Source organism: Cucurbita moschata, unplaced genomic scaffold, assembly GCF_002738365.1.
Source record: "Cucurbita moschata cultivar Rifu unplaced genomic scaffold, Cmos_1.0 Cmo_Scf00032, whole genome shotgun sequence".
In the NCBI taxonomy this organism is placed as follows: Eukaryota; Viridiplantae; Streptophyta; class Magnoliopsida; order Cucurbitales; family Cucurbitaceae; genus Cucurbita; species Cucurbita moschata.
In genome coordinates, this window is record NW_019268548.1 from 877,135 (window position 1) to 900,155 (window position 23,021).

The 23,021-nt window shown below is 39.9% G+C and overlaps 7 protein-coding genes across 7 annotated transcripts; 4 read left to right on the forward strand and 3 right to left on the reverse strand.

The window, feature by feature from the left end:
- The first annotated feature begins 1,513 nt into the window (after positions 1–1,513).
- Positions 1,514–6,003, forward strand: LOC111429793 (LRR receptor-like serine/threonine-protein kinase FEI 2). The gene is made up of 13 exons (XM_023065800.1): positions 1,514–1,789; positions 1,874–2,009; positions 2,097–2,168; positions 2,262–2,333; positions 2,406–2,477; positions 2,561–2,632; positions 2,748–2,819; positions 3,662–3,768; positions 3,887–4,060; positions 4,149–4,478; positions 4,833–5,084; positions 5,168–5,301; positions 5,374–6,003. Exons 1-13 carry the CDS (start codon positions 1,708–1,710, stop codon positions 5,596–5,598), a joined length of 1,800 nt encoding a protein of 599 aa, XP_022921568.1. The 5' UTR covers positions 1,514–1,707; the 3' UTR covers positions 5,599–6,003.
- A 920-nt stretch (positions 6,004–6,923) lies between these two features.
- Positions 6,924–8,067, forward strand: LOC111429797 ((-)-isopiperitenol/(-)-carveol dehydrogenase, mitochondrial-like). Its single transcript, XM_023065804.1, has one exon. The coding sequence runs from the start codon at positions 7,143–7,145 to the stop codon at positions 7,932–7,934; it is 792 nt and encodes a 263-aa protein (XP_022921572.1). The 5' UTR covers positions 6,924–7,142; the 3' UTR covers positions 7,935–8,067.
- A 104-nt stretch (positions 8,068–8,171) lies between these two features.
- On the forward strand, positions 8,172–11,067 carry LOC111429794 (probable WRKY transcription factor 61). The gene is made up of 4 exons (XM_023065801.1): positions 8,172–8,764; positions 9,360–9,761; positions 9,868–9,990; positions 10,159–11,067. The coding sequence occupies exons 1-4, from the start codon at positions 8,702–8,704 to the stop codon at positions 10,894–10,896; spliced, it is 1,326 nt and encodes a 441-aa protein (XP_022921569.1). The 5' UTR covers positions 8,172–8,701; the 3' UTR covers positions 10,897–11,067.
- A 197-nt stretch (positions 11,068–11,264) lies between these two features.
- Positions 11,265–13,909, reverse strand: LOC111429795. Its single transcript, XM_023065802.1, has 6 exons — positions 13,762–13,909; positions 13,563–13,677; positions 12,497–12,842; positions 11,864–12,332; positions 11,733–11,788; positions 11,265–11,602 (listed from the first exon to the last, which is right to left on the reverse strand). The coding sequence occupies exons 1-6, from the start codon at positions 13,802–13,804 to the stop codon at positions 11,558–11,560; spliced, it is 1,074 nt and encodes a 357-aa protein (XP_022921570.1). The 5' UTR covers positions 13,805–13,909; the 3' UTR covers positions 11,265–11,557.
- A 1,407-nt stretch (positions 13,910–15,316) lies between these two features.
- Positions 15,317–16,904, forward strand: LOC111429796 (aldose 1-epimerase). Its single transcript, XM_023065803.1, has 4 exons — positions 15,317–15,623; positions 15,713–15,762; positions 15,847–15,970; positions 16,059–16,904. Exons 1-4 carry the CDS (start codon positions 15,461–15,463, stop codon positions 16,781–16,783), a joined length of 1,062 nt encoding a protein of 353 aa, XP_022921571.1. The 5' UTR covers positions 15,317–15,460; the 3' UTR covers positions 16,784–16,904.
- A 320-nt stretch (positions 16,905–17,224) lies between these two features.
- Positions 17,225–20,384, reverse strand: LOC111429798 (vacuolar protein sorting-associated protein 29-like). Its single transcript, XM_023065806.1, has 4 exons — positions 20,141–20,384; positions 19,863–20,022; positions 18,483–18,620; positions 17,225–17,866 (listed from the first exon to the last, which is right to left on the reverse strand). The coding sequence occupies exons 2-4, from the start codon at positions 19,992–19,994 to the stop codon at positions 17,570–17,572; spliced, it is 567 nt and encodes a 188-aa protein (XP_022921574.1). The 5' UTR covers positions 19,995–20,022; positions 20,141–20,384; the 3' UTR covers positions 17,225–17,569.
- Positions 20,385–21,494: 1,110 nt separating this feature from the next.
- LOC111429966 (transcription factor PRE3-like) lies at positions 21,495–22,162 on the reverse strand. Its single transcript, XM_023066057.1, has 2 exons — positions 21,898–22,162; positions 21,495–21,818 (listed from the first exon to the last, which is right to left on the reverse strand). The coding sequence occupies exons 1-2, from the start codon at positions 22,021–22,023 to the stop codon at positions 21,669–21,671; spliced, it is 276 nt and encodes a 91-aa protein (XP_022921825.1). The 5' UTR covers positions 22,024–22,162; the 3' UTR covers positions 21,495–21,668.
- Positions 22,163–23,021: the final 859 nt, after the last annotated feature.

The window sequence follows — 23,021 nt, forward strand, 5'->3', positions numbered from 1 at the left end:
AACGGACTCTACATATCCACAATGGTATGATATAATAGAGGTGTTGTTCCTTTCTTTTGACACCTCTCCCGGTACATAATTTCGTTCTTGGTTTGAATTTTATAAGTCTCGTATGAATAGAGATTTTTGTCACCTTCCCAATACGAAGAACAGCATTGGTCTAAACGAATCAAATTTGAAAGATTAGTTTGCGTGATAAGGAATGGTATTGAATGTAATTTTGGTGTTGTAGCAGAAAGGTGGTCAAAGAGACGTTCTTGAGGCTCCAGGTGCTGTGATTGGGTTAAAACAGAAGACAAAGTGGTCAACAAATTGAAGTGTGAGCAGTGGGAACGTTTAAAAGTCTAAAGCTTTGAGACGTCGCAGTTCAATCCTATCTCAAATAATTGACAATAAAGTCAGAGATCTCATAATGGCGTCGAAAACACTAACCTTTTGCTTTCTTCATTGTACACGCTATCAATTCTTGTATAAAATGCATTTGGAGATACCGTTAGTTTCGTGATTTTAAAAGATTTTAACACTTTTATAAGAAATGTTTCGTTCTCTTCTCCAACTGATGTGTGATCTCACAATCCACTCTCTTACGGGCCCAACATCCTCGCTGGAACACTGTCAAGTATAGTTGAAACTCACTATTAACAGATATTGTCGTTTTTAAGTGGTTACGTCGCATAATGTGAGTATACTTTTTTCTATTTGTATGGAAAGTTGGTGTGATGTCTCACATTGGTTGGGGAGGAGAACAAACCATCATTTATAAAAAGAGTGTGGAAACCTTTTCCTAGCAGACGAGTTTTAAAGCCTTAGAGGGGAAGCCCAAAAAAGACAATATCTGCGAACGGTGGATCTGGGGCGTTACTAATGGTATGAGAGCCAGACACCGAACTATGTGCCAGCCTTCTCGCTATTCGTCGAAGAGAGGGTAGACACGAGGCGGTGTGCCAGTAAGGACACTGGCCACAAAGGGGGTGGATTTGGGGGCGGTCCCACGTCAATGGAAGGAAAGAAGGAGTACCAGTGAGGACGCTAGGCCTCGAAGGGGGTGGATTATGATGTCTCACATTGGTTGGGAAGGAGAACAACCTTGGAGATGTCCGAAAGGGAATACTCGAAGAGGATAACATTTGCTAGGCGTTATTGTTGGGCTGCAGGGACTTGAACGACCTCGCTTTTAGGGGAAAAGTGGGCTGTGTTATCTGGGCTGAAACTGAATAAACACTGTTTAGCTAAGCAACTAAGAAGTTCAAATCGGTCAGCTGATTTGAAACAAACGCACCCAACGCCACCTTTCCCATTATAGCTCTAAATAATCCCACTTCAAAAGTGAACACTTCCCTGATGTTGTAACTTGTAAATGCTAAGAAAGTTATGTTCTTTAGAAAAAAAAGACCAGAGATTATGGAACAGTACAGATATCTCGTCATTCGATATGAATTTTGAATCTCAAAGACTTTGTTTTTAATAAAAATTTCAGCTTAGGACAAACAGCTACTGCTTTTCTCCACGATTTCCCATGCCCATTCAAAAACTTGTCTTCCCTCGTCATCTGTAAATGTCAGATCATAAAGCTTTGTATTGTCAAACGTCTTAACCATTTTTGAAACTGGTTCTTCGCCTAAAACGAATGACTCCGGTGACTGCCTTCTGCAAGAGATTCATAATCCGTAGTTCACTTTTTGAAACGGGTTGGGAAAGTCATTCGAAATGGGTCTCTTCATTTGTGTCTTCTCCATGGTTGTAGCAGCAACCCTTTTAAGCCACTGCTCTGTTTCTCTCACTGAAGATGGTAATCCCCACCCATCTTCCCTGTTTTCTTCTGGGTTTATGTTTTTCTCAATGGGGTTTGGTTTCACTTTGTCGTATGTCTTAGGTTTAACATTGTTGGAAATCAAAAGTGGTTTAAATGACACCAAGAACGCTCTCAGTAACTGGAGCCCTTCAGATGAATCTCCCTGCAAATGGACGGGTATCTCTTGCCATCCCCAGGACTCTCGTGTCAGCTCAATGTATGTCACTTCAGTCTCTTTTAACCCATCTTTTGAGCATTCATTTAATAATCTTTGTGTATGCTTGTTTGTTTGTGGGGTCTTCAGTAATCTACCATACATGCAACTAGGAGGGATTATATCTCCCAGCATTGGTAAACTTAGCAGATTGCACAGACTGTAAGCATCTCTACAAGCGCCTTACTTCTCTATTTTGACATCACCGAGTAATACACTTCACTTAAGTGTCTGTTCTTTCTCATGTCAAATCAGGGCTCTCCACCAAAACGGCTTACATGGGTATATCCCCAATGAACTTGCTAATTGTTCTGAACTTAGAGCACTGTAAGTACCCATGTAGCGTCTTCCCTCCACCATTTTTGTATATTCAGGAGATCATACATTATTTTGATTCAGGTACCTGAGGGCTAACTATCTTGAAGGTGGCATTCCATCAAATATTGGAAACCTTTCTTACCTTGCCATACTGTAAGAAACTCCTTACTTACCTTGGCATGTAGGAAACCTTTTACCTCTGCCACTCAGTTTTTATCACTGGTATTTAACTGTAGGGATCTATCAAGCAATTCCTTTAAGGGAAGCATACCATCATCAATTGGTCGTCTCACACACTTGCGCAATCTGTAAGTTGTAATCTTTTAAGCTGCATTGACGTCAACGTTCCATGCCTACAGTTCTTCATATTGGTATAACTATTATATCCTTCTTGTGGTTCTTGCTAATTGGTACTCATTTCAGGAATTTATCTACCAACTCTTTCTTTGGAGAAATCCCAGATATTGGAGTTCTTAGCACCTTTGGGAATGACTCGTAAGTACACTATAAAGCCCCACTTTTTTATACATGTTCAAATCCTTTGTCTATTAGCTGCGTATCGTTAGTGTAACAGCTATTGTCCGCTTTAACTCATTTCATATCGTTGTCAGTTTCATGGTTTTAAACCATGTCTGTTAGGAAGAGGTTTCCACACCCTTATAAGGAATGCTCTGTTCCTCTCTCCAACCGACGTGGGATCTCACAATCCACCCCCTTTGGAGACCCAGCGTCCTTGCTGGTACACCGCCCGGTATCTGGCTCTGATATCATCCGTAACTTCCTAAGCTCACCACTAGCCGATATTGTCCGCTTTGGCCCATTGCGTATCGCTGTTAGCCTTATAGTTTTAAAATGCATTTGTTAGGTAGAGGTTTACACACACTTATAAGAAATGCTTTATTCCCCACTCCAACAAATGTGGGATCTCACAATCCACCCCCTTGGGGACCTAGTGTCCTCGCTGACACACCACCCGGTGTCCGACTCTAATACCATTTGTAGCAGCCTAAACTCACCACTAATAAATATTGTCCGATTTGACCCGTTACGTATGATCGTTCAACCTCACGATTTTAAACCGCGTCTGCTAGGAAGAAATGTTTTGTTCCTCTCTACAACCGATGTAGGATCTCACAATTACGTTTTTGGTTTGGATTTAGTTTTAGGATTTATACAAGCATGGTTTAGGAGTATGCAATGGATCAACGAAGTGGGCATGTAGGCTTGTTCATGGCATTCCAAAGAGAACTTGGGTGTTAGGAGGAGATAATATTATTATACTGCTTGGTCTCTACGCAAGTGGATGGTTTCATGTTGATGGTTTCTTGATGTGGCAGGTTCCTTGACAATCAAGGTCTTTGTGGCCGGCAAGTGAACAAGCCCTGCCGGACCTCACTCGGATTTCCTGCTGTCTTACCACATGCTGAAAGTGATGAAGCTGCAGGCAATTTCTCATTTCACTTTAAAGAACTTATTACCACAATCATATTGCAATCAGATGAATCAGCGACCTTGTTTTCTTCAAAAGAATGGGATACTAATTTTGTTTTTTTATGTTACAGTTCCTGCAAAACGATCCTCTCATTACTTGAAGGGACTGTTGATTGGTGCCATATCGACAGCCGGGTTCGTGTTGGTCGTATTTATAGTGTTCATGTGGACTCGTTTGCTGTCAAAGAAAGAAAGAGCTGCAAAGAGTTACATGGAAGTTAAGAAGCAAAGAAACTACGAACCAAGTGAGCTATTGGGTTTATTTAAATCTGGTTCTTCTAATTTTATCTCAAAATACATGACGCAATTGACAACCCTCACAACACAATGCAGGTGAGAAGCTTATTACATTCCATGGCAATCTACCGTATCCAACATGTGAGATCATAGAGAAGCTGGAGGGCCTGAATGAGACACATGTTATTGGCTCGGGCGGATTAGGCACTGTGTATCGGATGGTCATGAATGATCGTGGAACATTTGCTGTAAAGAAAATTGATAGGACTCAGGATGGTTCAGAGCTTGTTGAAAGAGAATTGGAGATTTTGGGAAGCATTAAACACATAAACTTAGTGAAATTGCGTGGCTATTGCAGGCTTCCTTCTTCAAAGCTTCTGATATATGATTATCTGACGGAGGGTAGCTTGGATGATTTCTTGCATGGTATCATTTTCTTAACCTTGACCCGCCGATAGATATTGTCCTCTTTAGACTTTTTCTTGAAGGGTTTCCCTCCAAGTTTTATAATGCGTCTGTTAAGGAGAGGTTTCCATACCCTTCTATAAGGAATGCTTCGTTCCCTGCACCCATCGATGTGGGCTCTCACAATCCATCCCTTGAGGGCTTAATGTCCTCATTGGCGCACCGTTTTAGCTTTGATATCATTTGTGAGATTCCATATCGGTTGGAGAGGGGAACAAAATCGGAGAGGTGATATCTTGAGTATGAAACTCTAGAAAGTGGAAGCTTTATTGTTCTTTTCAATTCGTTGTAATGTTATGTTTTCATTATTTGCAGAACATGGAGCAGGAAAGTGTTTGGATTGGAGTGCTCGGTTAAACATAGCGCTCGGCACCGCTCGAGGACTGGCATACTTGCACCATGATTGCTGTCCAAAGATTGTGCACTGCAACATAAAATCCAGCAACATTCTTCTTGACGAGAACTTAGAGGCGCACGTAGCTGACTTTGGTCTTGCAAAGCTTTCAGTTGATGGGGATTCCCATATCACACCAGTTGTTGCTGGCACATTTGGTTATCTGGCTCCAGGTCCAATTTCCTCTATCGTTCTTATAAGCAACAATGGCGATTCAACTTCAATTCTGAAATTATAACTAAATGTTCTTGAGCAGAATACTTGCAAAGTGGGATAGGAACTGAGAACTCTGATGTTTATAGCTTTGGAGTGCTGTTGCTGGAGCTTGTAACAGGGAAGAGACCAAGTGATGCATTTTTCTCAAAGAGGGGCCTAAATGTTGTTGGTTGGGTAAGCTAATCTCTGCACCATTTTCAAGTTCTTGCATTTTTTCAACCTCTAAATATGAGTATGGTCTTATAGTTGAACACCCTGAGAGGAGAAGACCAATTGGAGAACATAGTGGATAATAGGTGCAAGAATGCAGATGTGGAAACATTAGAAGTGATTCTCGAAATAGCGGCGAGGTGCACTAATGGCAACCCGGCTATGCGGCCTACAATGAACCAAGTACTGCAGCTGCTAGAGCGAGAGGTTATGTCGCCCTGCCCGAGCGATTACTCCGAGTCTCACTCGGATTATTCATGAATGTAAGCAACTTTGAGGTCTAACAAAGTTCCCTTCAAATAGTTTTCATCAACCCACGTTGTTGTTGGGAGGGAGTTGAGTTTCATGGAAGTTTCTTCGGTCTATTCATGACAGTTCCTGTGATTTTGGGTTTACTTCTTATTTGCCTCGTGTGTGTTGTCCCCCACCCCCTTCCCCCGACTTCTTCCTCTGGCGATGGTTCTTTTGACTGAGGGATGGCTTTACGTGCTGCAACAAGTGCAGTGCTATCCCTGTCTCAGCGATGCCCAAATGCACAATCGACTCCCAACCTTGTAAGATGAATCATGTAGTCGCTCCACAATAACGGCAAGCAATGACACGGTCGTACATAACAAAATGTGGCAAAGTCTTCGGGTTGAATGTATTCCTCCAATCAACCAACCTCAGATTTCACAATCCATCTCCTTTGACGCCGTCGTCCTATCTTATACTATTTGGATGGCTTATCTTATACTATTTGACTCAGTTCCTAGCTCATACTATTTCTTATACTATTTGACTCAGTTCCTAGCTTATACTATTTTGGCTCGATACATCACATTCGCTTATACTATTTTGGCTCAGTATATATCTCATTCTTATCTTAGCTTAGTACATATTACATTCATATTTTGACTTCACATTCCTATTTTGTCTCAGTATATAACACATTCCTATTTTATCTCCGTACATATCACATTCCTATTTTAGCTTAGTACATATCACATTCCTATTTTAGCTTAGTACATATCACATTCCACATTCCTATTTTGGCTTAGTACATATCACATTTGTTTCTCTCTCAAACCGATTGGAATCTCACCATCCACCTCCTTTGGGGCCACCCTTCTAGGCTTTGATACCATTCAATTCAAGCCAAATGACCTACTAGTGAAAAGTTTCTACTATGTATCTTGGCTCAGTACATATTACATTCGTTTCTCTCTCAAACCGACTGGGATCTCACGATCCACCTCCTTTGGGGCCACCCTCCTAGGCTTAGATACCATTCAATTCAAGCCAAATGATCTACTAGTGAAAAGTTTCTACTATGTATCTTGGCTCAGTACATATCACATTCGTTTCTCTCTCAAACCGACTAGGATCTCACCATCCATCTCCTTTGGGGCCACCCTCCTAAGCTTCTTTGGGGCCACCCTCCTAAGCTTTGATACCATTCCGTTCAAGCCACAAATGATCTATTATTGAAAAGTTTCTTCGATTCGTTCTTTTTTTTCTTCAAATGTGTATTTATTATTGACACTGAAGAAGAAAAAAAAACCGAAAAAACGAGAAATTGCATCGAAAGAGATAAAGAGTTGGAAAAAGAAAAAGTTATTGAAAGGCCGTCAAATCGCAGCAATCTTTACAACTCATGGCAATTATCTGTATAATTATTACCGTAATGCAACATTATCTTAATCATGGCTTTAGGACAATTGGAGTTGTCTAAGAAGCTAGGATCACACATTATAGATAAACCCCCACCCCCACCCCCCTCAGTCAAGCCTTCGTGGAATACCTGGTAGAGATCACCATTCACAATGTCGCAGTCCACGTCCAGGCCGCTCAAACTTGAAGGCAAAGTAGCTATTGTCACCGGCGGAGCAAGCGGCATCGGCGAGTCCACCGTACGTCTGTTCGCCGACAACGGCGTCAAAGTAGTCGTAATCGCCGATATCCAAGACGACCGAGGACGCCAAGTTGCCGAATCGATCGGCAGCCAAAGGTGTAGCTACATCCGCTGCGACGTAACGGACGAAAATCAAGTGCAATCAATGGTGGAATCAACGGTGAAAAAGTACGGAAAATTGGACGTGATGTTCAGCAACGCAGGAGTATTAAGCAGCCAAGACCAAACCATCCTGGACCTGGATCTCTCAGCCTCAGACAAACTGTTCGAGGTGAACGTGAAGGGGATGGCGGCGTGCGTGAAGCACGCGGCTAGGGCGATGGTTGAAGGGGGAGTAAGAGGGAGCATCGTGTGCACGGGGAGTGTGGCGGCAGCGAACGGGAGTAGACGGAGGACGGACTACTGTATGTCGAAGCACGCAGTGTTAGGGTTGGTGCGATCGGCGAGCGTGCAGCTTGGAGGGAAGGGAATAAGGGTGAATTGCGTGTCGCCGAGTGGGGTAGCGACGGCGGCGACATGTAGGTCGCTGGGAATGGGAATGGAGGACGTCGAGAAAGCGTACAGAGGAATGTCGAGGCTGGAAGGTGTAGCGTTGAAGGCGAGTCATGTCGCTGACGCTGTGCTCTTCCTCGCTTCCGATGACTCAGCCTTTGTCACGGGCCATGACCTTGTGGTCGACGGTAGTTTCGTCCCTGTCCTTTAATTTATTGGGCCTTTCGGCCTGCTTTCTCATCCAATTGGGCCTAAATTATGAATAAGTAGCAGGCCCATATCTTCATACTTGGCCCAAGGTTATTAATGGAAGCATAATTAGTCAACTAAACTCAATTAGATAATGAATATTGACTAAACCGCAATTTAATTTTTTTTTTTGGTTAAGTATATTAATTAATTAGCGTTGTTGTTTTTAGGTTAATTAATAAAAGTGTATTTATATTAAAAGAGGAAATAAATAAATAAATAAATAAAGAAGGGGTGTTTTTGTAATTCAACAAGTGGGTTGTTGATTATAGAAACGTGGAAAATGATATTCACGGCATGAAAGTCAACTCGGACATTAGATATTTGTATATAGTTTTAAAAATGAAATAATAATAATAATAGAAAAATGGAAAGATAGTTTGTTGGTCAATTATAGTGTCTGAAACTGAAGTTTGTGAAGTGAAATACGCAATGGTACAAGGCATGTTGGTATATAACAAATATTTGGTCAACATATGATGATTAGGATTACGTTAAGTAATAGATCCAACAATGTCAACCATTTCAAAAGCATAGACCAGCATGGAGAAGTAATTAAGAGTTGAATCTCAGTTTTGTTCTTAAAAACAAAGGGGGGAGTGGTCAAACACTGCTGCTCTCTCTTATGTTATTATAATTACACGTAAGTTTTGAAGAGATAGAGACAGAGAAACATCAAAAGGAGCTCAAGAAGAAGAAGAAGAAGAAGAAGAAAGAGGGTTTGGTTTGATGGAGGCTGACGCTTTGCCAACCACAGCTGGAGGAGACGAAGAAGCTGCGCCCAAACAAGATGTAATGATCTCTCTTTCGATCTATTGTTTTTCAAACTTCTTGTTCATCTTGTGGGATCGATGGCTAGACTCCCAACGGCGGCGCCGCTGTTGGGTTTTTCATGGAAAAACCAATCAAAATTTCATGTTTCATGTTTCAACTTTCTCTAGAATGGAATCTTTTGTGTTTTTGTTTTTGCATATTTGTCGGTGATGATCGTATTGTAAATTAAGTTTGTGATGAAAAGTAGGTTGATGCTTCAATTATTTTAGTTTATAACCCTTTTGGTTCATCTTTCATCATACATGATACATGATTCATAATCATTTACGTATGAAAGGCTTGTTTAACATTATTTTGAGATGTGATGTTATTGTCATTTTATATTTGATTGGAGTTATTGTCATAAAAGAGAGATTTTGTAGTGTGAATTTCTTCTCTCTAAACCATATAAATCTTTGTCTTTTTATTTGATTTTTGTTTATGGGTGCGTGAGTGTGAATGTAAATGCGAACGATCTCACCTCTGCTTCCACTGCGACAATTGGGTTTACACCCTATCAAATCAATATGCATGTAGTTTAGTTCTAAAAAAACATGTTTTTTTTAATGGACAGGATGAGCAGCACGATGAAGAAAGAATCAAAAGAACGAAAGCTGAAATGAGGGAAGTAAGGGAAGAAAACGAGAGGCTGAAGAAACGTTTGGATGAAACAATGAAGAATTACGAGACACTGAAAAGGCAGGTCCATCAAATGGGTCAAATCAGAGCAGCAAAAAAGTCAACACAAACAAGTGCAATTGGCATACGTAACGATGAGGTTGAAGAAATGGACCAAATGGTTTCACTCACATTAGGAAGAAGATTATTCAGCAACATTTCCTCACCAACAAAATCAGATCCTCAAAACGTGGGCTTTCTGGGTTTGCCGGCGCCCCCCACCGGAGAAGATGAAGTTTCTCGTCAGAATCCTCCCAAGAAACCTAGGGTTTCTGTGAGAGCCCGGTGTGATGCCCCGGTTAGTCGTCCTAAAACTTAGTTGCACATGTCTTTGGTTCATGACCTACACTTTTCATTTGGTTTATATGTGTCGTAAAATTTTCATTCTCATTCCTTGATTCCAGTTGGTGCAGATGAACGATGGATGCCAATGGAGGAAATACGGGCAGAAGACAGCAAAAGGAAATCCTTGCCCTAGAGCTTATTATCGTTGCACAGGTGCACCCTCATGTCCCGTTAGGAAACAGGTAACTCTATTATAACATTTATTCTAGCTATAAAAAACGCTATAAAAAGTCATAGACTTTTAATAGTATAAGTTGCAATATCGTTTTTCGTATTCGATCCAATCCATTATTTGATGGAGGTAGAAATTATTTCATAAAAAAGGAGTGTTTATATATGAAAATGTGCAGGTGCAAAGGAGTGTTGATGATATTTCCATACTAATCACCACCTATGAAGGAACTCACAACCATCCTCTACCTGTTTCAGCCATGGCCATGGCTTCCACCACCTCGGCTGCTGCCTCGATGCTCCTCTCGGGCCCTTCTTCATTCGCCACCGCTGCGGCGGATCTCCATGGATTGAACTCGTATCTCTCTAACAACACAAATTCAAAGGGATTCTACTTGCCAAACTCTTCAATGCTATCTTCTTCTCTCAACCATCCCACAATCACTTTAGACCTCACTTCAAACTCTCCCTCAGCTAATTATCCCCCAAAGTTTCCTCTTGATTTTGGCTCTTCTCAATACAGCTTCATGCCTTGGAACAATAGTAACAGTGGCTATGGCTATGGCAATGCCAGTCAAGCCGGTCATCAACAATTTTCCAAATCTTCAACTCCGCCCCCGCCATTGTCGTCACCTCTACCTGACACGATTGCGGCAGCAACTAAGGTGATTACGTCCGACCCGAATTTCCATTCGGCATTGGCAGCTGCCCTGAGCTCGATCATCGGCGGCGGGAATGGGAGCAAGACAGCTCCTCCAATGGCTAGCTATGTTGAAGAACCTCAGGGAAATGTGTGTGCATCAAGTTTAAGCTCTCAACAAGGTAGTATGGGATTTGAGGCAGCTAAATCATTATCATGCTCCACCTCCAAGAGTCCTTCCTCATCTCCTGGGGATAGTAGAGAAAATGGCAAGTGAAAATGCATGGATGATGAAATATTCAACGTAATGACATTTGTAAATAACTCATCCGTATAATAGCCAGAATAGCCAGGGACCAAGAACATCAAACTTCTTCCTACCATACACATTTTTAGAACCATGAGGCTGATAGTAATTGACCACCAAAATAGATAATATTTGTTAGTAGTGACTCGAGAGGTTACAATTGGGCAGCTTGTCCTTTTAATATTTTTATAGGGTAGTTTGTCCTTTTATTCATTCTTTACACTTCACCATGCCCCACCAGCTGCAAGATCATCTCAGAAATCAAGCAAGCTTACATCGTTGGCTTCGGGAAGATAGAAAAAGGGTGAGAGGCATGTCATGGACAAGCACATATTTAAGAGTGTTTAAAATCATTATCAGAGAACATTGATTCTATAAATTCCAAGCTGAAACACTTTAAAAACAATGGATCAACTATCAAAGATTTCAATACAATTGATGACAGTAATACCTCCTGTATATGTATCTAGCAAGAGAGGACACGACTTAGAAACTATTATGTTTATGACAAGAAGAAAGCACACACCACAGGCTGACACTTTCACTTCATCTCTCCTGTACTTGAAAGAAATCACCCTACTTCAAAACACACACAAACTATTAAGACAGGGACAAAACACTAGAATCTTCTTCATATCACTTCTTCTGTCGATGTCACTTCAATTGGTGGAGACTCCTGTAAGGACAAGAGAGAGAGAGAGAGAGAGAAAAAAAAAGAAAAAAAGAAAAAAAAAAGGCAAGAGTTCATCATGATGCGACGAATTGGATTAAAGATGTGTTGTGGACCTTGAGGTTAAAAGAAATACCAAATTTTCTTTGTTTGATTGCACTGAATCTTCTTCAGGGCTCGTGCTGCCTGGAGCTGCAGATAAATATAAAATATCAATCTGTTAAATTGTTGCAAATGATTGAAATAAAATGATTTTCTTGCACTCACCCTTGTCGCTGAGCTGTTTCTTTCCATGTTTCTTGGCCTTTTCCTTTACTTGAATGGGTTCTTGCTTGTTTGGCTTATGAGGCTGTTTCTTCACAGATCTTTTCGCTGTCTCTGAAGTTGAATTTGGGGCAGCATTTTTATTCCACAATCCCCTATTCGTGGGTGTAGTAGTAAGATTTCTCTGCTTGACCCCAGTGACCGGGGTAGTAGTTTTGTTGACATCGGTGTTCAAGGATTTTGGTTTAAGTTTCCTAGGCTCCACTGTGGATGAAGAGCTATGAACTTCCTCATCTGAAGACCTTGTTCCCAATTCAGGTCCCTGAGAAGAAAAGGTTTCAGAATCCTGCAGTTGCTCTGTGTCTTCTGCTGAATTGTAGTTTTCAAGCAAATCTTTCACTGTTTGTTCACTTTCATCAAGGTTGCAACGATCTATGTAGGACTTTAGTTCCTCACGCATCCGATGAAGAGGCTGGTTTTATATTTCATAATTACAGAGCGACGAAAAATTTAAGAACTAGTAAAGGGTTAACTAAAAGAACAGCTTTCATAATTACTAGAGGAGCCAACATCAGTAATCCGAAAATTTCAGACTCAAACAGAGCAAGGCAAAATTTAAGAAAACAGAATTATTACCTTGCACCCTGCCTCCAATGCAAGTTTAAAAAATCCAAGCGACACAGAATGCTTAGAAGCAGCTTCAGAGAGCTTGATCTGTGATAGCCAATATGATGTAGAAGACAATAGGTTGAATCTTTTCTTGCTTGACCGTGAAACATCAGAAACAGGTGTGTCACTTTTCCCCTGGCTTCTGGCAGTCCTCCGGACCTCTGATATTGGCGTAATGTTGCCAACTAATTTTCGAGTTGGGCTTACATTTTTAGTTGGAATAGACAGCCTTCTTGGTGGTTTAGCATATTTGTCCTTGGCAGACAGGTCAAGGACTCCAACACTTTTACTCACACTGGACACAGATCTTCCCCTGAACTCGAATCAAAGAACAATTAATCTCTAGTGCTTTAAACAGGGAAGAATTTGGAATTAATGACGAACAGAGCAGTTAGATACTGCACAAAGTTCTGTTGAAGATCCAGACAGTAACTAGAAACGAAAAGAAGATTCAGACTACGCAATTTCCAATGTATATCTCTGAGAGAAGAACATAGATAGACCAAAAAAGGAAAGTACTACGGAAAAAAAGTGCATTGAAAATGAAACATTGTTCTACTAGTATGCAGGCCACAGCAATGACATATCCAAAAGGCAAATCAAATAGAATTTTAAAAAAAAAAAAACGTCAAATATAAAAGGAAATAAAACAGGCAATTGTGATTGTTTCTTGGATCATGTATTAATTCAGGTTCAGCAGATTACTGTAAAGTTGCATTTCTAAATCTTATGAAAAAATTTCACGTTCCTTCCACTCATTAAAAGAGTAAGCTTCTCTCTCTCAATCTCTTCCAACATTCATTCTAACTATTAGAAACGAATATATAAATGAGGGAAGTTCTTATTATGATCACAGAACAGCTATTTGAGAGTATAATCAAGCATGATCAACGGAAATTACAGTAAAATCAGAAGATTCGTCTCAACAGAAAGATTTGAAAAGTGATGATCCACAGAAGGCTTCAAAATATCTAATCAATTAACAGATAAACATCCTCAGTGAGAAATCAGAGAAGTAAACAGAAGAAAGCACCTCCTAGAAGCAGAAGAAGGAGGATTCGACATTTCACGCACAGGAGGCTTCTCCTCCTTCGACTTGGTCCCCGATCGCAAAGTATAGCGCTGAAGCTTCGGTCTCGCTGAATTTCCTAACTCATTCAAACCACAAAAGTTCAGTAAAAAAAAAAGAAAAAAGGAAATAGAAATTTACAAGGAGATTCAGCAAATCAAACCAGGAAGTGGAGTGGATTGCTGCTCCTTGATGGATTCTTCCATGGCTCTGTTAATCAGGGATTGAAAAGTAGAATTTTCCGCTCTCTCTCCCCCGCTCCGATTGAAAACGACAATGATTCTAGTTGGTATACACAAATCCTTGCGGTGAGTGGAGCTGTTGGAATGGGGAATTTATAGTCAAATTCAGAAAATGAAATAAACAGTAAAAAAGGAATTAGGCGGGAAAGTATGGAAACTGTCGTCCATATCTTAAACTCAAATATTTCATGTATGTACTCGCGCTGTGGAAGCGACACGTGTAAATGTTCGAGTAAACGCTGGTTATAAAACGTTAATGATGACACGTGGAGGAGGATTAAGAGAGGAATTAAAATTCCTAACCGCGGCGCGGGAATAAAGAAGAAAACGGACGGTGGTGATGAAGAAAGGAAGGTGTCGAACGGCTACCTGACCTGCCCCACTGCGACTTGTTGATGCTTAAAGAGAAAAGGTCAAAAACATACGCTCACAAATTCGAATTTCAAATTTAAAATTATAAGCCGTTGAGATTGAAACCGTGGCTTTGCGGTTGATGCGAAGATGAGCTCTGTCTAATGGGCCTCCTCTGGGCTTGACTAGTGGACTGACCTCTTGGGATGCGGACCCCTCAGGTTGTGTGGCCCATCTCCCACTCTGCAACCCACTCACTCATGGCCCACCTATTCCACCAAAGTTCCAATCATCTCATTTTGGACTCTTTTAGAACAAACTATACTTTAAAATACACATTCAAATATGAAGTATTAAGTGTAAAATTTACAAATATACTATGCCCATACTGAAAGCAGGAGAAAGGGCAAAACGACGTCGTCTCGGGTCAAGTTGATCTCAATGAGAGGGATCTTGCACGTTAGGTAGCATGCTATGGGAACAATTCACAGGAAGAGAGCACCTACTCTTCTATGGAAGACTGAAGAATCTACGAGGCCCGACACTATAGCACTCTTATTTCATTATGGTTCGATGAGTTTCTCAGGTGTTAGAGTTTAGGGTTGGAGAGAGTGTGCGAACTTCTCCATAATAAGCCAAAGCGGACAATATATTTTTAACGGTGGGGTTGAGCTGTTACACTAGGTAACGATCACCCACAAAATTCAAATTATATATCAATCATTCAAATAAATGTGGTCTAAATATTGCAATTCGGGTTTTACTACAAATTTGCAATCTTAAACCCTAAAATCTAATCTATGTATATGATATGGAGTTCTTATCCATAAACAATAACATTTATGGTAAATTAGTAAATGGAATTTTGAAAGAAAGATGTGAAACAATCCAAAAAAAAAATTAATAACATGTTTGGAATAATAGCTTTTGTATAAATAACTTAAAATGCGGTTTAATTAAACTCGGGAAATTAATCCAAAATCAGGTACGCCCTGTTTCATTTATGGCAACAACAACGTATATGGCTAGAACAGATGGAAAAAAACCAGGAAGAATAGGTCAGATTGGATTGGAATCGAAGAAAAATAGAAACAAAGACTCAAAACTTGATTTAGTTTCTATCTCAATCCACAAAATAGTAAAGAAAATCAGCAAATCACCAACAAACTTATCCAAAATTGGATGAATCGCTGTATATAAACATCCTGAGAGCTTCGTTTCACCCAATCAGCACATCATTTCTCCCCTTCGAACACACAGGAAGGGAAAATGGCGAAACTTCTCCCATTGATCCTTCTCTCAGTTTTTGCAGCCATTGGGTTTGTTCATGGAAACGAAGTTGGCATTTACGAATTGAGAAGGGGAGATTTTTCTATTAAGCTCACCAATTATGGTGCAACCATTCTCTCTGTTATCCTCCCTGATAAAAAGGGTTCGTTGGGTTCTGATTCAGACCATTCATTGCATTCAAACTTTATGATATTGTTCATGTTTTTTGTTGTGTTTTTTGATTTGTTGTAGGGAAGTTGGACGACGTTGTTCTTTCTTTCCCATCGGTTGATGACTTTAAAGTGAGACAATTCTGTTCTTTTGTGGGTCATTTTCTTGTAGGGAAATGAATGGAGGGGTTGATTTTGTTTTGCTTGTTTTGGCAGAGTGATCGAACCTACTTTGGGAACATTGTTGGACGTGTGGCGAATAGAATCGGAGGAGCTCAGTTTGGTATCGATGGCGTTTTTTATAAACTCATTCCTAATGATGGAAAGAACCTGCTCCATGGTCTCTGTTCTCTCATTTTCCTCTTCTTTCAACATTTTTATGTGTTGCGATCAAATTCATTGATAATTTTGATTTTGTGGCTGTTAAGGTGGGGTGAAAGGGTTTGGAGATGTGATATGGAAGGTGGAGAGTTATGAGAACGACAGCCACATTACATTCACCCACGACAGTTTCGATGGCGAACAAGGGTTTCCCGGCGATCTGCCGGTGTCAGTAACCTACATGTTGATCGATACCAACAAATTGGGAGTAAAAATGGAAGCCAAGCCCTCAAACAAACCAACCCCAGTAAACATTGCCCAACATGCTTACTGGAACCTAGACGGGCATTCGAGCGGCGACATTCTGTCACACAAAATCAAACTCTTTGCCTCAAAGATTACTCCCGTCGACGGCGAGCTCATTCCCACCGGCGAAATCGTCCCCGTTGCAGGAACCCCTTTTGATTTCTTAACCCCACGAGAGATCGGGTCGCAGATTAAGAATGTCCCCGGCGGATACGACATCAACTACGTGGTGGACGACACAGGGAGCGAGCATTTCAAGAAGGTGGCAGAGGTTTGGGGGAGTGTGTCGGGGAGGAAGATGGAGCTGTGGAGTAACCAGCCGGGGGTTCAGTTTTACACTGGGAATCAGCTGAAAGAGGTGAAGGGGAAAGATGGGGCTGTGTACAAGGAATATGCAGGGTTGTGCTTGGAGACTCAGGGGTTCCCGGATTCAGTGAACCATCCTAACTTTCCGTCGCAGATTGTGACCCCGGGGCAGAGTTACATGCATGCTATGGTTTATAGGTTCACCACTCATTCTGACTGAGGCCCTTTTCTGCTTTGATTTGGATTCATGTTTTTTCAATTCTTAAGTTTGAACCCTGTTTCAACTTTTTCTTTACTCTTAACATGGGATGGCTTCTATATAAAATTCTTTTCGTTTCACTTTTAACTCTACTTTTTTTTTTTTATCTATAACACAGTTCTTAATATTTGTAAGTAAATCAATTCATGAGGAAAAAAAAAAAAACAACAAGAACCCAACCTCTAGTGTTTTAATGTAGGCTCGATATATAAGTCGGAGTTGACCAATACCTATAGGGATGATTAGAAGACTAGGTCCCGATGTATGGTGACAATGAAAATAATCGTTTTGGGAGGGCATCGTTTTTGTTTTCATTAATGGAGAATTAAGTAGCCAAGGGTCATAACTCTGGCACTAGATTTTGATCTGTAGACATTTGGATATACTCAAATCAGTCTTATCTAAGGAAGGGGAATAATACCCAATTTAATCCCACAAACACATGACGATGATATTTGAACTCGTAGTTCCATCAGAATTCACTGGATTAAACCAATTTTTTACTGAGTTCAAAACCGAGAAATGGAGGCAGGGTAACAACAAGAACAACCAAGGACTTCTGTGCAAACCTCATCACCTATCACAAAAAGTCACAAGGAGCCAGAACAGAACACCTAAAACTCTTTTCTGGGATCAATCACCCCAGAAACAGCATCTTTGCAGCATGATTAAGCATGGTTTAACATGCATCACAACTCCATAAAAGAAATAACTTCATATGTTTATATAAATGCCAATTTGTTCCGGTCAATGAGCTGGCGTGGTTGTCTTCTTGAAATCAATCTTGTCTACCTTAACCTCCCCGTCGATCAGTTCATAAACGTAGACCACAACACGAAGGCCATCGATGTCCATGAGGACAAAGCTTGGGTTGACATCATAGGTGATGCTGCTATATGCACCTGTTGCAGATCCAGGGTTAATCACCACACCTCCCTCGTGTTTGTAAGCTGTAAATTGATGGGTATGACCAGTGACAAGGATGTCTACGTCTAGCTGCCTCTGCATCATGGCGAGTGAATCTAGGTCTCCCCATGGAATAACCTAGCCAGCCAGTAACAAATAGAATTCATGGACATGATGTGAACTACCACAAAGAGTAGGCAGAATTCTACAATGTTACACCACCTATTTGCTAATGTTGACTTCTGGCAGAAAATACTGTAGAGCAGAAGTTTTGTTTGAACTCAGTTGAAAAACAACTTTCTGTTCATGGTTACTAGAGACGATGAATCAGAAGTTGAAATATTCAGGCTCTTAAGTTTATGATTCTAGATACGGAAAGAAGAAAGCAGGAATGTGTTAGGAATGCAACTAGGAATGTTATAAGGGTATGTTACACATTAATTTGGGAGGTCGATATCGAGTTTGGTTATAAATAGAGGGAGTTAAGCATTTGGTGAGTGAATTAGGGCTTGGAAGGGATCTTGAATTACTTGTTTACACTTTAGTTTCTTGGTGTTTTCTTATGCGTTTGGAAACCTAACAGAATCTCAAGTCAATCCCATTAGTAATAGAAGGACTGTATCCGAACCATTCATAATGATCCCTCACAATGGTGAAAATCTAAATATAATTAATTGGCTAGTAACATGGATTTTGTTATTTGTTAAACAAAAAATACGGAATGATGATTATGAAAAAGTGCAACAAACCATACCTGATGCCCATGGCACAGACCCAACTTAAATTGTCCAATAGTCAGAGTTTTTGTCTCGGGATAGCGAGTCTCCTCATCATATTCACCCCGTGTAATGTGCAAATCAGGACAAATAGTTTTCAAGTAGTCGTGAACTTCCTGGAAACATCATTAGAAAACTTTGAATCATCAAACAATTTTTCTCCCAAGGAAATATAAACCAATTGAACAACAAAGCTCCACTTCTTGTACGAATAAATTAAACAAAATTATATGCAAGTTGGTGCTAAACAAAATGATCAAATCCCCAAAAGTCTGAACTCATATATGATGAACAGAGATCCAAATAGAGGCTAATGCTCACACAACGTGAACTTGATGTTTTCTATTAAATCATGAGATATATAGTACAAGCAAGTTTCCCTAAATAGGCTTCTGAATCCACAGTTTTCTATTTCATTACATCTAAGATCTTCTATCAGTTATCACTAAGCTTAACATTTGGACTTAAAGCACGAGAAAATATTAAACATAGTTCACTGTTAAAAGTTGTAAAAATTTCGTTGGAAAACTAGAATAACCAAGGGTCCAATACACACAATGGAGAAACTTTGGTTATTGCAGTTCAAGTACAAGATTGGGGTGAGCTTAAATGCTGGTTAGCTAAGCACTTCAATAAATAGATAAACAGGTGACTGAACTGCCACCCTAGGTTAGTGTCGTTACAACCACCATAACAGAATACTGAGATACTTGTGCAGTTCACTGCATATTCCCTTAGAAAGTCATCCAAATCTTGAACAAATCTAATGGTACAAAAGGGTGTTAACAGCATAGCCTCTACACTTACTTAGATGATGGAACCTTGGGAGACTTGAATATGATATAGTCAGCATCAAATAAAAAACAAAAGAATTACGTACTAATTGAAGAAAAATCCACAACACAAGCTAAGGAAAAATTTTTGAAATCAGACCCAAGAATTAGTAGGATCATCAGTAGGATTAATTCTATGAGGAAGAATCAATGCTAGGATATGACAGATTGACATGAAAAGTTAGAGTTTGACAATTAAGGGGGTGACACATTAGTCTACGTAGTTTATATATCTAATACACGTTTCCTAGAGTTCATAAGCCACAACGTAACCCGACAACTTATAGAAAACAATAGTGGATTTAGTAAATCAAAACATAGTCTAATGGTGTTTCTGTCAATTAACATGTATTGGAAGTTGATTCTAAATGGTCTTCCAGATGCACCAACAGAGGCAGATAAAAAGTTCCAATAAGATATTACATTCCGCGACCGAAAAGAAGAACAATTCAGGACACCAAGTACCACAATAGAAGTCGCTGGAAAGATCAAAAAATCCAGAAAGAATATTTGATTTGAACATACTTTGATACAAAGGTTTCCAGTGCAGATGATGTGCTGGATCTTGCCAGGAACAAGCATAGACTTAAACTTCTCGGGGAGGTCAGGGGCTCTATGCGGTATATGTAAATCCCCCAAAGCCAACACCAACACCATCCTCACTCCAAACCCACTTTCTACAATTCTGTCAAAAACAAAAAAGAAAATTTAATGTTTCAGCGAAGAGAGACATACCAAGACGCCGATCGTCTGAGAAATTGAGCATAAAGCTGAATCACAAAGAATTTCCCGATCGTTAATACCAGAGGGGTTTGATTAATTGGCGGAAGCTGGCATGAAAATGCCTCTCCGTAACTCTTGAATGTCGCTTCTCGATTGGCTTCTGGGACCTTCTCCTTGTTCTTGTTTCTTCCCTTCTGGTGCCTGGGCAAGAGTTTTGAGTCTGCAATCGGAGCGATTTCGTGATTAACACGTAGAAAATAGGAATTGCGAAGGGAAATGTTGAATCGGGGGGTGAGAATCGGTACCGGAGGAGGTCAAATCACGAAACTATGATATGCTGTTCTTGACATTACCCTGGAAAACGTTTTCTCAAAAATACCCTTCATTTTCAAAATAATTGCAAAACTGACGCACCTCTTCAACTTTGTAAAGCATGTGTTTAGATATGTGAATTTTCTTTTTACCCTCCGGTAAAAATTATTTCAAATGCCCAAACAAATCTCTTTCAACTTGTTTGATGATAAATTTTTTACTATTACATAGGGTTACGAATTATAGACTCCATGACAGTACAATGGTGCCCATTTTGAGCATAAAATCTCATGACTTTATTTTTTTGTTCTCTAAAACGTCTCATGCCAACGAAGATATATTCGTTACTTATAAACTTATGAACACCAATGACGAAAACACTCTGCTGGGCTGACACTGACACTGAGAGACGAAAGCTAGGGGAGCGAATGGGATTAGATACCCCAGTAGTCCTAGCCGTAAACGATGGATACTAGGCGCTGTGCGTATGGACCCGTGCAGTGCTATAGCTAACGCGTTAAGTATCCCGCCTGGAGAGTACGTTCGCAAGAATGAAACTCAAAAGAAATGACAGGCGGTGGAGCATGTGGTTTAATTCGATGCAAAGCGAAGAACCTTACCAAGGCTTGACATGCCGCAAATCCTATTGAAATAGAGGGGTGCCTTTGAGAACGCAGACACAGGTGGTGCATGGCTGTCGTCAGCTCGTGCCGTAAGGTGTTGGGTTAAGTCCCGCAACGAGCGCAACCCTCGTGTTTAGTTGCCAACCGTTGAGGTTGGAACCCTATTCTCTTGATTAGCCTGTGTAAGACTACTCCCAACATTTCCCAATAGGTAGTTTTCTTCATTATTTGAGAATATACCAAGTTGCAATTTACATAAACAAGTGGATGAAATAGTTCGTTGTTCGACAATTGTAGACGATAATCATAGTACACGTCTGTAGTGATGGATCGTGATGATCTCACCGTGTAATCATAGTATCATACACCATACAGTGTAATGATAAACACGTTAAGACGTTCCATTATGTTTTACAAACTTATAGATAACTAAAACTCCTCGTTAAATGTTATCGGGATTACTTTATTATTTATAAAAATAAAGTAAAAAAAAGAGAATAAATTTTTATTGATGAATAATAATAAAGGCGTGATTGAGAAGAGCTTAATGAGTATGTCTTTGAAAGAGCATTGAAAACAGCAACTACGTCGAAAACCAGACATAGCAAAAACCTCAAAACTACTAAGCTACTTTCATGTGTTCTTGTCTTGTCATATGAAAATATCATTGTCTCTATTGCATCAGTAAGTTTCTAATGATGGCAGCTTGAGCAGTATCCGACGACGCCAACAACTCCGATAGTCTCTCGCTTAGATCGTCCACTTCTCGGTGTAAGTTCTTTATGTAGTTACACGTCTCTTGCAATATTTTTGCTGCCGAAACCTATCGATTTAAAATGGTATCAGAATAGAATGGAGTACGAAGAAGACGAGAGATTAGAGAAGCTTTATTTTTGTGTCACCTTATCGGATTGCGAGTGGCGAATCTCGGGAAGAAGTTGCTGCAACTTGGAAACGAGATCGTTAATTTGGTCATCGGTGATCCTTGAACCGCCTGATTGCCTAGATCTGGATCTTCTGCTTGACATCTTGTGTATATATATGTGATGAACTGAAGAACACTAAGAAAGAACTAAAAAAGATGAGACCAAAGTGTGTAGATCACTCAACTAGAGGTAGTAATGCAAATGGGGTTTGTTTTGAAGACTGCAAAAAACAAATTGCATGGGAAAAACCACACCCCTCACCTCTTTTTAAATGCCCTTTTCCACACTGATTACACACAGAATCAACTCACCTTTTTTTGTTTTCTCTTTTTTTTTCTTTTTTTTTTATATTATATACTTTTAAATTCAAACGAAAAAATTGGATCTAAAAATGATATCACGATTTTAAATTTTTATTACGATTTTCCATCCACGACAAATGGGCAGGAAACGGAGTGAGCTAAGATCGCTTTTAGGGTTTGTGAACTATTACCGAAGATTCATTGTAAGTTACTCAAAAAGGGTTGCTCAACTCCAAAATCTCCTAAACTACAGAAGAACGTACAGACCGATCATTGCATTTCACTAGTCGGAGAAGTGTCAAAGAGCTTTTGAGGACAACAAGCAATCAATGATGGATGACAACGTATTAGTACACACGGATGTGTCAGACTATGTCATAGGCGGTGTGCTAGTACAATAAGGTAACTTAAGAGAATACGAGAGTCAACATGTTAAGGGTATGTATTATCAACTTTGCAGTTTGTAGGGACGAGTATTTGCACCTTATAGAGTATGCCTATAACAACAGTTATGAAGCAACCATCGAAATGGCACCCTATGAAATTCTTTATTACCATATATGTTGGTTTTCTATTCACGAACTCGCACGCAAATACGACATTGGAAGCATTAAGTGAAAAAACTACCCATTTTAAAATAAATTAAAAGTTTTTTAAATAGGAAAAAATTCCACAAGAATTGAATTAGGGTATTTTATAGGTAATTTTTGATTGGTGTAATGCAATTTAATTTTAATAAATGTGAAACTTGAACGTAGATATTGGAAGAAATAATATATAGTATTTTGGAAAATAATA

Bases quoted from the DNA above. Each gene is read 5' to 3' on its own strand.
- LOC111429793 (XM_023065800.1), top strand. From the start codon at position 1,708: ATGGGTCTCTTCATTTGTGTCTTCTCCATGGTTGTAGCAGCAACCCTT. The intron at 2,478-2,560 runs GTAAGAAACTCC...ATTTAACTGTAG, and splicing joins CTTTCTTACCTTGCCATACT to GGATCTATCAAGCAATTCCT. The intron at 5,085-5,167 runs GTCCAATTTCCT...GTTCTTGAGCAG, and splicing joins ATTTGGTTATCTGGCTCCAG to AATACTTGCAAAGTGGGATA.
- LOC111429797 (XM_023065804.1), top strand. From the start codon at position 7,143: ATGTCGCAGTCCACGTCCAGGCCGCTCAAACTTGAAGGCAAAGTAGCT.
- LOC111429794 (XM_023065801.1), top strand. From the start codon at position 8,702: ATGGAGGCTGACGCTTTGCCAACCACAGCTGGAGGAGACGAAGAAGCT. The intron at 9,762-9,867 runs GTTAGTCGTCCT...CCTTGATTCCAG, and splicing joins GAGCCCGGTGTGATGCCCCG to TTGGTGCAGATGAACGATGG. The intron at 9,991-10,158 runs GTAACTCTATTA...GAAAATGTGCAG, and splicing joins CATGTCCCGTTAGGAAACAG to GTGCAAAGGAGTGTTGATGA.
- LOC111429795 (XM_023065802.1), bottom strand. From the start codon at position 13,804: ATGGAAGAATCCATCAAGGAGCAGCAATCCACTCCACTTCCTG. The intron at 13,678-13,761 runs GTTTGATTTGCT...TGAATGAGTTAG, and splicing joins GCAATCCACTCCACTTCCTG to GAAATTCAGCGAGACCGAAG. The intron at 12,843-13,562 runs GTGCTTTCTTCT...ATTCGAGTTCAG, and splicing joins CCTTCTTCTGCTTCTAGGAG to GGGAAGATCTGTGTCCAGTG.
- LOC111429796 (XM_023065803.1), top strand. From the start codon at position 15,461: ATGGCGAAACTTCTCCCATTGATCCTTCTCTCAGTTTTTGCAGCCATT. The intron at 15,624-15,712 runs GTTCGTTGGGTT...GATTTGTTGTAG, and splicing joins TATCCTCCCTGATAAAAAGG to GGAAGTTGGACGACGTTGTT. The intron at 15,763-15,846 runs GTGAGACAATTC...TTGTTTTGGCAG, and splicing joins CATCGGTTGATGACTTTAAA to AGTGATCGAACCTACTTTGG.
- LOC111429798 (XM_023065806.1), bottom strand. From the start codon at position 19,994: ATGGTGTTGGTGTTGGCTTTGGGGGATTTACATATACCGCATAGAGCC. The intron at 18,621-19,862 runs GTATGTTCAAAT...TGATGTTTCCAG, and splicing joins CTGGAAACCTTTGTATCAAA to GAAGTTCACGACTACTTGAA. The intron at 17,867-18,482 runs GTATGGTTTGTT...CTGGCTGGCTAG, and splicing joins GTCTGTGCCATGGGCATCAG to GTTATTCCATGGGGAGACCT.
- LOC111429966 (XM_023066057.1), bottom strand. From the start codon at position 22,023: ATGTCAAGCAGAAGATCCAGATCTAGGCAATCAGGCGGTTCAAGGATC. The intron at 21,819-21,897 runs GTGACACAAAAA...TTAAATCGATAG, and splicing joins GCCACTCGCAATCCGATAAG to GTTTCGGCAGCAAAAATATT.